Raw genomic sequence first — 12,735 nt, 5'->3', positions numbered from 1 at the left:
CGCTTGCGTATCTGTGTAGGAAGGCAATGCCTAAATCCCGTGATCATCTCGCAATCAACTTGTATATTCGTTGGAAGTCAGATTCATCAAATTCATCCGTAGAAATTCCATAGACTCGGGTCAATATTTTTTGATAGAAGCGGCTTGCCTGCTCGATGTCGCCAACGTTGAGAGCTTTGTCAAATATCGAAATCATCGCCTAGATCTTATTAAGCGCGCTATTCTGATCTTTAGCTCGTTGCATAGTCTCTAGATCAAATTTCAAAGATTCTGCATATACCAAGTCCATGGCTTCGTCGTCTAGTGTATTTTGTGAGTGCCGATATAGTTGGTGTGTCGTATCGTACATTGCATTCATCACAATATGAGGCTAATGACTGCGATAGTTCTAAGACTGACTGGTCACGAGTTGTTGCAGACCTATTACGGGTCTCCTCGATTATTCTAACCATTGCTGTTTCCTGGAGTCTAGTGGTAATGTTCCGTGTTTCCGCAATCGATCGCAACCCGCTAAGTAACTCTCGTCCGTGTTGGCCTGATTCTATAGGCGACTGGGATATTGGGAGACTGACACAAACTTGAATAATGCTATGAAGAGCATTAGTGTATAGATTGTGTCGTGATTGGGTGAAGTAGATTTGATGTTGTCTAATGTCTTCCAGGCAGGATGTCCCCAGAAGCTCCTGAACTCGGAAATATACCTGTGGACTTGAGATGCCCAAGGCGGCGATATCAATTTCCGCAATACAACACCGTAGGCAATATTCCTATAAGCGTGACAGATTTGTAGAAGTTAGATACTCAGGGCCTTCCTCCAATAAGGACAACCCTCTTTGGGCGAACCCTCGGCGCTTCTTTTTCTCCGTTGGGGGAAGGAAAGTGCAAAGTTTATAAGCAACTCTAAGACCCTGAGAGAACGCAGAGATATTTGGCCTGCTTATATTCGGTGTAGTATTTGGATAGCCTTCTGCGTTATTCTGTTCGATTGACCTAAGGACGCAGTCTAATGCATCGATTATATTAGGTCGAGACTTGGGTGATAGATAGTCCTACTCTGCTGCAAAGATAGCATCTATAATAGAGTAATGATGAATCCTAAAGTGGGCTTGTGATACTATAATGCTTAATGCGTTCGGAAAATTGAACTGGTCGAGTTCTAAACGAATCCTGTAGTTTTCGAGGGAAGCCAATTCAGGTAGATGAACGCCAAGGTGATTACACAACTGAATGAAGGCTTCTGAAAGCAGGCGCATCGTGACACCGAAATCAAGGTTTTCATCCCTTGCTATCTCTAGTTCCAGGAGACAAAGAAGCAAAGGATGAAGTTTTAATGCATATTTATTATCACAGGAAGATGGCAGCCTGTGATACTGTACCAGTCCGGTTTCTCCTAGACGGAGGATGAAGGCCCCTAACCCCGATCTCAATTTATTCATGTTATCAGCTACGTCTCCGTCGACAGTCAGGCTAGAAGTGTCCGTACGTAGGCAACGCGCCCCAGGCTTTCTAAGATTGGCTCTGTGATTGATGCTCGAGTACAGAACCCCTTGTGAGATAGAAGCCTCCCCTAATTGTGTGCATGACTGTACGGGAAATATGATTGGAAAACGGCAAAGCTGAGAAAGAAACGATAGAAGAGAAGTGAAGTAGCCTTCAGCTGAAGAATCAAGCTTCGGAACAAAACCAAGCTGTAAGACTTCAACGTACGGATTCGGTCGTGGTGATGGATAGCTCTTCGATAGAAGTCAATAAATAGATTCTCATCGTCAGAGAAACTGGGTTGGCGGGACGTAGGGTATGTAGAGGTAAACGGAGTCAATAGCTCCTGAACTCTTCTGCCTGGAGTCTCAGAGACTAGCGGTAGCAGACCTTTCAAGACAAGAGGACGTCGATTTTGGCTATCTATCCTCTAGCTAATCTGACAGCCGCTTTGCATCTACTGCACTATCGTAGCGGGCACCACAGGCATCAAGGATTGAACATCCTAGGCTAAAAGCGTCGTCAAGGTTCTAGCTAGGCAGAGTAATCTTTTGTATGGGCGGCTGGATCTCGTGGAGAAGGGAAGGGAAGGCGTAATACGCGAGATGAGGAGCAAAATCGCGCGGTTCCCAGGAGCCCGAAAAATCGATATTAGTTCTTGGACAACGACCTTTATTCTTTCGATTCTCTCCTCGGTCTGCAGAACAAACTTGAACATGAACAGGAAATTTTCGAAGTCGTCGATAACGAGAAGCCGGCGACCTGAGAGATAGGTATCTTCCCCGCTCGAGCTGTCTCTTGCAGCGATCCAGGTGTAGATATTGTCACTTAGCAACGTATCTTTGTCGGTAAATGCACTGAGGATACGGTAACTTTCTACGAACCCAGTCTGTTGCCACCACAGAGCTAATTGGGACGCAAGGCACAATTTGCTAACTCCACCGTCCTCCGAAAGAAGGACGACAGAGTCTGTCGAAGCAGCTTGTTCAATTGCGCGGAGACCGTACTCATTTATTCTATGATACTCTGTCGGAGGTAGCCCGGCGGGTCTGACTGCCAATTCCTTATATTGCAACAGGTCCCATCGAAGGTCACTCTCTTCCTGGCTGTAGAATACTGGAGCAAACTCGTCTTGCAGGGTGATGCGACTTCCAAATCGCCCTGGTCTCCATAGCCGACGCCTGAGGGAGTCTCTTGCTAGATAAACAGGTTCTGAGAGGCTTTGGTGATTAACGTAGAACTCTGTATACATTTCTTTGATAAAAGTGCATGCGGTAGAGGCTGTGACGGTGGACGACATCGCAACTACATTCTCGATTCCTTTCTGACAAAGGGCATAAGCCAGATTTTTTGCATTGCGACGCGAGCTGTGTGCACTCCAGTAAGCATTTAGGACGACCGTTTGGATTCCGGTATTTGCGAGAACGGAAGCAATTTCTTCTGCATCCACGATGGCTCGACCATCTTTGTTCGGTGAGAAGCGGAATCCCGATCTAGTTTTGTTAGCTAGTAGGAAAACATCGTTGTTGTTGATGGAAAATCAAACCTTTCGCTGCCCACAACTCCGTGAATGTCCAAGTGGACTACAGAAAAAGATCCCCCGGGCCTTTCCAGCAGCTGCTTTAGTCTTTCAATGGAGCCTGGCCGGCAGAAATGAATATTGATGTGACGCTTCAGGGCATCGTGATTATTTACCAATTCCCAGAAAGGCCGTGAAATGAGGTAGAGTGGGTGATCAGCATTGCTTGCCCTTTCGCTTACGAACAAGACGTTGTATGTTCCGGACGGCTGCCGCACAATCTGGGCTCCGCCAACGATACGAACCACTGATGCCTTTGACAGGTATCTAGACCACAATGACTGATCCTCTAACAGTTCCCAGTGAACTGATTGAAAGTGGGTGTCGGTATTTTGGCTTTGAACTAGAAGGCGTAGAGTGTTTCGACGGTGGAGCGACACATCATCGGGTTGAAGGAAAGCAAGCACAACCCGAAGAGCACGGAGTAATGCATTTCGATATAATTTCAGAATTCGTAACGCGCTCCGTACTGTTAACTCTGAAAATCGGTCTTCCGTGGCGTAATGCTCGAGATACCATTCTAATTCAGCATCCTGGGCTGAGGATAAAGGATACTTCAACTCGTAGAATGCTGGTTGTACGAAATTTGTTATCAGTTTCAATTGCCAGGAGTTTTCTTTCCCGTCATAAGACTCTTCAACAATAGATATGGTAAAAATCGTCTCATCGAGAAGCTGATTCGACATACTGCTAGTGGGTGTATAATTCGTCGATCGTTTCTATTCATGGCACCCAATATCCATAATGCTTTGAATAGTATCTCGAGCCCTTATATCCTAACATATTGATCATGGTCTAACTTGCGACAATCAAGCTCATTTCGCCCATTGGCTGGGTGTGAAAGTATCAGATGCTATCTGATGTGATCGAAGCAACTTCAAATAAGCTATTTCAATAGGGAAGCATCAAGGTTTGGTGATGGAGGTCTAGACATTCTGTTAACCGATTCAATACAAAACCTTGTAAATGTCTAAGGTGCTTGATTCTTTTCGGGCCAGGCGAGACCCTAACAGCCCTTGCGCGTCAAGACGTTTTAGAATATGGCCATTGCCGATTTTGAGATCAAATCCATGCAATCGGCTACGTACAAGTGAATTGACATGCTCTTTTGTTAAGTGCTAAAAAATGTGTCGGAGATTTCCTGGATCGGATTTCATTTAGCAAAACTCAGATGGTGTAAGTCAAGCATACCTTTTCAACCCAGAGTAACGATGAATAATATTATGAAAATTTTAGCATCTGTCACTTGCGACGCCCTCTCTTTGCACCGCAAAAGCAGTCTGAGGCTGTTTCCAAACCGGCATACTTCCAACTCGTGGGATGTTGTGCCCGGTGTATGATAATCTATTTGACTTATCGGGCAAACAATCTTCGTTCCTTTACAGTCGCCTCTCAGGCTAGGGCATAAACGCCTGCTCCTCCGTAGTTGTCATCTGCCGACGAACGTTACTTTATTGTAGCCTCCTCCTACCGACTTCGTCCCTCCTTCGCTTAGTAACCTATCAGGGCCTGTCCACCATAGATTTGTGGGCTTTAGGAGCACTGCCTGAAGGTGACGTAATCACAGATCAAGGCACTCCAAACTGGCCAGTCAATTCCTACACGGGATCAGAGACGACGCTACGATGCTTATGTTGGAGCCCAGCCGTACAGAATCATGTGGACACACGAACACCGTACTCGGTCGGTATTCCAGCGCGAGACGCAGTGTAATCGGGGTTTTCAAGGACAGCAGGTTCTTCATGGCAATATCCAACAGGCGGTCCTCGGCGCTCGAAAATGGCTCTCTTTCCCCTTTCCACGGCTTTCGGTCATGGGTAGCTTGGAGGACTTGCTGGGAATTTTAGAATTACAAGGAGAAAGCTGGCTCTGTAAAGTAAAACAAGATTTAGAGCGTTAACATTCTGGGTCAGGCCCAGCACTCATGCTGGTTTATCAAGAGAAACCCGAGCCAAAAGAAAACACCTGCTTGAAGACTTTCGGCTCGATGGCTTGGAAAGCAAGCCGACATCCCTGGAAAGTATCTCGGGAACACGGGGCGGGCAAGGATTATGCAAGAAAGGGATAGAATAACACAAATCTTAATCCAGAGCGCTGATTTGTCGTGTTGTAAGTTAAAGCTAGAAACTATTAAGCTGAATGACTGTACTATTGAGACAATTGGTGTCCGCGATTTCAATTGAGTTCAGCCTGCATCAATCAGGCTTGAATATTTTTTTGTGAAGGGTGTCGGAATGGAACAGACGCCCACAATTCGTAGAGAGGCCATACTACCCGGCCAAAGGAGGGCCAAGATGGTGTAACTAAGAGGATGCAAATACTCGTCATGTCACGGTAGTCCTACTCTTGCGGCCCTGTCACTTGCAGATCTAGAAGGTCTGGGGAGTGGGGAGGGTCTTGGGAGTGTTCTTGCGAGGCTGGTTCTGGATCAAATGATCGAAAGAAGCAGAATCCTCAACACGGGGAGTGAAAGGATCGAAGTTCCAGAGGTAACCGAGGGTGCGGAGCAGAGAGCTAGCCGAGTAGGACTGGATCTCGCCGCGGTAATTGGTACCCTTCTGCTCAACGTACCCCTTGCCGACCCAAGGGGAGATGAGAAGAGTGGGAATACGGCCACCGAGACGGTTAAACTCGTAAGTGTACTCCTCGCCGTTGGGGGCCTTCTCGGTGTAGGTCAGGTTGTCGGGGCGAGTGGCCAGGGGCGGGGAAACGTGGTCGTGGAAGCCACCGCTCTCGTCGAAGGTCAGGACGAAGAGAGTTTCCTCCCACTGAGGGCCGGCACGGAGAGACTCATAGACCTTCTTGATGAAGGCCTCGCCGTCGGATATGAGACCGCTGTCATGCATGGAGGTGGTACCAACACCGCAGCAGGAAGGGTTCAGGTACGAGAACTCGGGCAGAGCGCCGTTGGCGGCATCGGTGTAGAATTGGTCTATAGAGACAATTTTGTCCTCGTTGTTTGTAGCTTTGGTCCAGACAAAGTTTTTGGCCTCAGGGCCAGTACCACCAGCGGTATCCCAGTAGTTGATCCAGGTGTGGTTGGTCTCCCCGAGCTGCTCAAAAATAGAGCGCTGGGTGTAGGTGTAGGTATAGAAAGTGGCATCGTTGGAACCGTGGCCACCGGAAGTACCAGCAACAACAGCAAAACGGTTTGGATCGGTAGGCTAAGTTAAGTTCAGTCAGTATAATGGTCTAGAAGCAAGGACTTCAAGGATTCTTCTTACACCAGCAAGATCGGAGTGCCAGTGGTTGAAGGTCAGGTAGTTCTGAACCAGCGCAGTCAGAACGGGGGTCTGCTCCTCGGTGTAGTAGTTCATGACCTGCTCGGCCAGCATAGCCTTGACAGTCGCGTTGGCGGTAAGGCCATGGTTGTTAATCTGTTCGTGAATGAAACCATTATTGTTGGGAACTAACTTGCCATCGGCAATGGCGGTGTTGTCGGGAGTCCACTGGCTGAAGAACTCCATGGTGTTGCCGGTAACAGCGTGGCTAGGGTCATCAGTGACGGAGTCAAAGTCCTTAGCAGCGGAGCAGTGGAATCCTTGGGAGGGATCGGTCACATTATAAGGGTTGCAGAAAGGTCCGTTCTTGATGGGGTTCTCCAGACCGGGAATGGTCTGACCACCAAGAAGATTGTCTACGGAGCGGTTCTCCATGACCAGAACGACGACATTCTTGATGTGGGACTTCAGGTTGTCAATGGAAGAAGGCGAGTGAGGGACGCGAGGCTTCTGGGGAGCAGCAGTCGCAGCAGCGGCGAAGGCCAGGAGGCCAACAAGAGCACTGGAATGCATTTGGGCTGATTGTCTTGTTCTTTGATCTTGAAGAGATGAGAATTCTTCGCTGTACAGAACAATGATTTTCAATAGCAGTTAGCCCGAGTGCCTTTATACTTGGTTTTTGCATGAAATCCATGATGGAAGATGCTCGTCTTCACCCCACGTGGGACTTTATACGGACGTTCCCACCAAGTCAATCCTTCGCGTAAAAACGCTCGTACAGAGTGATCCAGCCCAGAACTGGAGCTTCAGGTAGTCCATCCGAGATATCCGATGTGAAGGTTTGGGTGCTCATCACCAATTAGATCAAACTCAGCAACCACGAGCTAGGAGATCAGATAGAATTAATATCGATTTAAGCGGGAGTCAAGCGCTAGTGTCTGTCAATGTTGCAAAGATCGGTTACAATCATATAGCTTTGCAGCCACTCGGATGATCTTTTCCTCTTCCAACTATGGGGTCATGCATTGGAGAAATTTGTGCCTGTATTGACTCAAGTGGATGGAAAGTCAACAACGGCCCAAAAGGAAAGATCCCGGCTAAAAGTAAAGGCCGCGGCCTTAACACTAACCTCGATCAAGGCCCGGGTTCAACAATTAATTTTTCAAAGGCTCCTACATAGCCCCCCCGTGGATTCCTGCAGCGTCATGATTGGGTTTTCGCTCTGTGTCGCTGCTAATTGAATCTAATTCACTGGTCAATTTAATGCTTATACGATCCAAGCCTTCGACCCCGGGCTTAGCAATTCGGAGCGGGGCTTGACGGTCGGCACAATTGGGACTCAATGATTGGAATTGAAATTACTCAAATCCTCACCGGTCGCGACTTCTTCTGTTTCTCCGTGTCGAACATTTTCCGGAGAACCTGTACTTCGCTGGCGCGGTGCAGTTACTCGAGAGTAACCAGTTTTCCCTTCACGAAGCCACTGGGGTGGGGCTTGGGACGCTCATACTCCTTGGTACGATGGTGGGACATTGAGCAACAATTGCAGGTGCCGTAGGGAGCTTCGTCGGTCGGGCCATTGGTAGAAGCCTCGTAGATACCACCATAATTCCAATAGGGCTATTGGAGACGTATGAGGTATCGAGGGCGAAACCGACAACCCCGCGAACGACGCCAGCAGTGGCAGTGGTACCGTACCATCCATGATAGTTAAACTCAGGATAAGAGTGATTGAATAATACTCTAAGACTGATAAGAAAAACGCAGATCGCACCGCGTGCGAGATCTAGTGTAAGGCCCATGACGGGAAATGAATGTCGGTAAATCCCGATCGATTTGGCTGGGATCCCCACTCTTGCGCAGCCAGTTGGCACTTCGGCTTCCCTCCACGTGGGGGATGAGAACTGTTCGGAACAGCGAAATCGCAGGGAAATGGGCCCCTGCTGAGGCACGTTCGGCACTAATCTAAACGACAAGCGATGTGGCGCCAAAAGCCTCGGGAGGATGACCCGTCCTCGAGAGGGCCCGAACCCACTCCTACAAACGCCCAACGAAGAAGACAGCTTTCCCCATGGAAAACTTCGAAACGTCGACTGTACCCCGGAAGAGGAGAAGCCTTCGCAATGAAAATGAAGCTACCACCGCTACATGTTCGAATCCTGGATTTGCAAGACCTGAGGACAGTAATGACCGGGTGACGACCAGGGAAGTCAGACAGCTCATCAACAGCTTGAACGAAATTATCAAAAATTAAAGTATACTCGTCGAATCCATTTCGACCCAGCTTTTCCGCACGGTTTTCAGCAGTTACTATCCCAAAAGCAAGGTAACGAGGGATGTGACGACGAGACGGTCGAGAGCCTTGCTCGTTATTTTGCTAGTAAGATGCCCAAGCAAGTATTCAACCCGACAGAAGTTCGTGAAAGAATTCACACTGATACTGTTTCTGGTGTAGTTCTAAGGGAGTTGCAAACCTGCCAAACAAATGACGGGCCTTGAGCGTGTAGCTCCCATCTCACCACTTTGACGATGTGACGATCAGGGCGATTAGGATCTCCATGATGATACCTTGATACAAGGCGAATGCTCCAGAATCCACATAGTCAAAGAAGGTTCTGTCGCGGAGCTCATCACTTTAACATATTGGCTTGTCACCTCAGACGAGATTTTTTATCAGCTCATAGTATCATCTGGGCTATAGTTTGGTGCGTCACCGTAAGAGGGGAAACGATCATCCTGAAGGCCAGGCCATCAGCCTCAGAGTATACTATATGATTTCAGCTATTCAGGGAATGACCAGCATCTGTATTAGCATTAGCACGCGTACGGGCCTGAGGTATTGGTGATGCTCCGACGCTCTCGGGCGTCGAAAATGGTTCAACAGCCAACTTTTCGAACATAACCCGAAGCTGAGTTTCCGGAATTACAAGCTCGTGCTCTGCTACTTAGATATAGCGCATCGAAATATTTTGTGGTAGGAAGATAGCTCGCTCTGCCTTATTAATTAGGTGTCCGTAGGCTACTATCTAAGGTTATTCGAGTTCTGTCCATAGTGGATCGTTAAAGGAAAGGGCGGTAGCTTTAATTCTATTCTGTTAAACTCAATAAATCGTCTCTCCGATAACGAGATAGGATAGAAAGAGGCTATTTTATATACTTAGAAGATCCCAGGAGCTTTTTCTGCCTTAGGCTCCCTTTCTAGTAGGCCTAACACACTATCTCCTTCCGGCCACTTCTAGTCACATAAGGCCCGCGTATATATATATATCTAGTCTCTCTCTTTTACTATACTTAGAAGGGTATACTCTATCTATTCTTTAGATTATATCTAGTAGTAAACCCTTTAAAAGGTAACGTTTTACCGCTATCTACTAGAAGAGTTAATTTATTAATATAATCAGTTGGCAATGCGTCTGGTGCATAAAACCGTAATAGAAATCGTTCGTGCGCACGAATCTTAGTACCACGATTATGGAAGAGTGACTAATCAGGATAGAACACAATCGGCTGATCAGACAGAAGAATCAAGCAGTGGAACGTTGATTCAGATGGTCTACTGTGCCCGGTAATTCTTCCTGAGATAAAAAGGATTTTAAACTTGTTTATTCTAACTAGGAAACAGAGTGCAATTTATAACATGGGGTACACAGCAAATATCACATGGAGAAATCAAGAACATTCGAAGTCATTTTGGAGTGTTGCGTCATCTCCTGCCTATATACGCGTTTCGGTGTGATCGTTGAGGATCAATCTGATATATCTCGCAGACATGCAGATAGAGGTGCGACATGCCCAGGAAGATTGCTTAGTAAGCAGGCAGAATTCAAATTGGCAATCTAGACCCACAGGCCACATATGCCAACAGTAGTTCATAAGTAATAGTCTTCTACTTTCTTAACTTCTACTTAATTAGTCCTCTAAACAGATAGAAGATAATCCCCTTAGAACTTTCCAGTTAGGATTATTAGGAAAGCGTATATCTAAAGTAGTAGTAAAGATAGTAGTATTATTAATAGTATTACTATTATAGTAGAGTACTAAGTATCTTAAACTCTATATGTAAAAAGAGATCTTTCTACACATCTTTTGGGAGATCTTTCTACATGTCTTTCGGGATGGTTTGGTTCTGTATGGGAAACCAATCAAAACTACCGCTTTCCGGTAACGGTTCGGGCCAGTTTAGGCCCTTGCTAAGTGTGTCATATAAACCTTGCTTTCTTTGATGATGGGTGCACCCTGCGATGGGCCCTTCTGGAAGGTTTCTATTTGGCAGGTGACATATGTATACTACGTCATGTAGTTAAGAGAGGCTTGAGGATAAAAGGCCCATGCAATGGGGCCCTTTGGAAGATCCTCAAGAATCAATTGATGTTTTGACCTACATGAAAAAGAGATTGATTCGTAGCCGAACCGTTGCCTTATCGACCATCTTTGTTTGGTTTGATTCAACCACCTTCTACCTGGCCTATCACCCTTTCCATCCTTACAATATAGGTAAGAGATAAGATAATCTACTACCTTAAGATACTTTTTATTATAATAAGTAAGTAAGCAATTTAGTAAGTTATTAGTTAGTAAATATAGTATTAGGTTAAGTCTAAATAGTAGGGAAAAGGATTAAACTATACTTCTACTAGTAAAGATTAACTATTTTAGGATTAACTTTATCTAAGATAGAGTTAATATATGTCGACGAAAAAGCGGGTCTCATTCCATTAGGCTAAAAATGCTCTCAAGGCCAATATTTCAGCTTTATCTGGAAATATAACCATGTGGACGTTTGTTCAGGTCGTCGATATTCCCCCACCATTATATGCTGACAATATAGTAGTTAGATAATAGTAGTATACGTTATTAAGAAGATAGAATTTAGTAGTAGTCTTTTTAATATATATAGATTAGCTAAGCTAGGTCTTTTACTACTATTAGTCTCGAGTAATTCGAATACTAGTAAATTAGATAAGTTTACTACTATATTTTATCTTAAACTTAGATAATGATGATCTAATCTTGGTAGAGAAAGCAGGGTATATTTATAATCAATGTTTTATGCAAACTTATCAAACTTGTTTCTTGCATATGATCGTTCTAGATAGGTCTAGATGCATAGTGATCTTATATAGTAGCTGCTTAATTAGTGATTGCTCGATTGTTCGGTGTAATTGACCGTAGTGGTGAAGTAGGTAGCATAACTATTATATACGTCTTTTTATGCCTGATTATCCGATTGGATAGTGATGTCTATAGTAGTATAAAGCTTATAGAGATTCAGCGTAGTTCCGGCCATAGAGTAGTTCTTGTATAGGCCTTATGAATCTGGCTTGATATACTGCCTGACGGCTTAGGTATCTTGCCCTATATCTTATATTACCGCTCCGTGGGAGCAAGAATGGAAGTCTACCCCTAAGGGCAGCCATCTACGAAGAATCGATAATACACTACCGGCTATTTATACCAGAAGATCACACGGCAATCTGCCTAAAAACTAGTCGTACCTACTTACGCAGCTGCGCACTAGCCACAATTAGTTATCTACTTACGCTAAGGCACACTAATTTCGCGACGACGATCACTACGCGTGCGGCGCGCAAGAAACAGTCATCCACGTGCCGGTGGGCTGTCCGAGATTGAGGGAATTGCGAAGGGAGTTAAGGAGAGAAGTTGGGGATATATTCAATTGTATATCGAGTCTACTAGGTGGCTCAACTGAAGGTAAGAAAGGTAAACCAGACACCGTCTCGCGGGCCAAGACGATCAACGCCGTCTTAGACTTCGCCGAGGCGTCATAGAGATTCCGAAGTCGCGCGCCACGAGGGCAGCCTAACAATGGGAGCGGCAATTAGGCTACGACAGGTCTCAACCAGGCTCTAAGTTCGTTTTCAGGAAGTGGAAAAATCCTACATGTACGTACGCGGATGTATATATAGTTAAGGTAGCCCGTATATCGCTTGTCATAGCGAGGGGTCAGGGTAAATGACATCAACCAACCAACCAACCTCGGTAAAGTGTGCAATAGCCACCGCGTGCTGCGTGGAGGTGAGAGGATTCACCAATCAGCCAACTTATTGTTTATAATGTACTCCGTAGAGCGACTGACTCTTATTATACCCGTTCAGCCACGCTCTTTGGCCTCGCCAAATCTGCGATCGTGACTTGCGGGAGATTCTGACTGTTGAAGGTATATAAGATATTACCAAACTACGCTTTATAATAGGTGTTACTCTTGAAGATAATGTATAGTAATAAAACCTTACCTATAGTATTTATACAGTCAATTGCGGTTATCCATTCATAATTTCCAGGCTATAAAAGCTTTTACTAACTATAATAATTAGCCCATGTAATCACTTTTACAGTTGCGATCAAGCCTATTACAAAGCTAGTCTTATCAAAGTTATAGATATCATCCAACAAGATCCTATATTCTATGATTGTACACTATACACAGTTAAACTA

The 12,735-nt window shown here is 45.6% G+C and overlaps 2 protein-coding genes across 2 annotated transcripts; both read right to left on the bottom strand.

Moving 5' to 3' along the window:
* Positions 1-1,984: 1,984 nt before the first annotated feature.
* N7458_003662 (uncharacterized protein) lies at positions 1,985-3,744 on the bottom strand (the record flags this gene model as incomplete). The annotated part of the gene is made up of 2 exons (XM_056907045.1): positions 1,985-2,972; positions 3,245-3,744. The coding sequence occupies 2 exons, from the start codon at positions 3,742-3,744 to the stop codon at positions 1,985-1,987; spliced, it is 1,488 nt and encodes a 495-aa protein (XP_056771152.1).
* A 1,683-nt stretch (positions 3,745-5,427) lies between these two features.
* Positions 5,428-6,852, bottom strand: N7458_003661 (phosphoesterase superfamily protein; the record flags this gene model as incomplete). The annotated part of the gene is made up of 2 exons (XM_056907044.1): positions 5,428-6,222; positions 6,283-6,852. The coding sequence occupies 2 exons, from the start codon at positions 6,850-6,852 to the stop codon at positions 5,428-5,430; spliced, it is 1,365 nt and encodes a 454-aa protein (XP_056771151.1).
* Between the last annotated feature and the right edge of the window lie 5,883 nt (positions 6,853-12,735).

This window comes from Penicillium daleae (genome assembly GCF_028827525.1).
Source record: "Penicillium daleae strain IBT 16125 chromosome Unknown utg000002l_segment0_segment0, whole genome shotgun sequence".
In the NCBI taxonomy this organism is placed as follows: domain Eukaryota; kingdom Fungi; phylum Ascomycota; class Eurotiomycetes; order Eurotiales; family Aspergillaceae; genus Penicillium; species Penicillium daleae.
The sequence above is the reverse complement of the archived record's forward strand: the minus strand, read 5'-3'. Positions and strand labels throughout refer to the sequence as shown.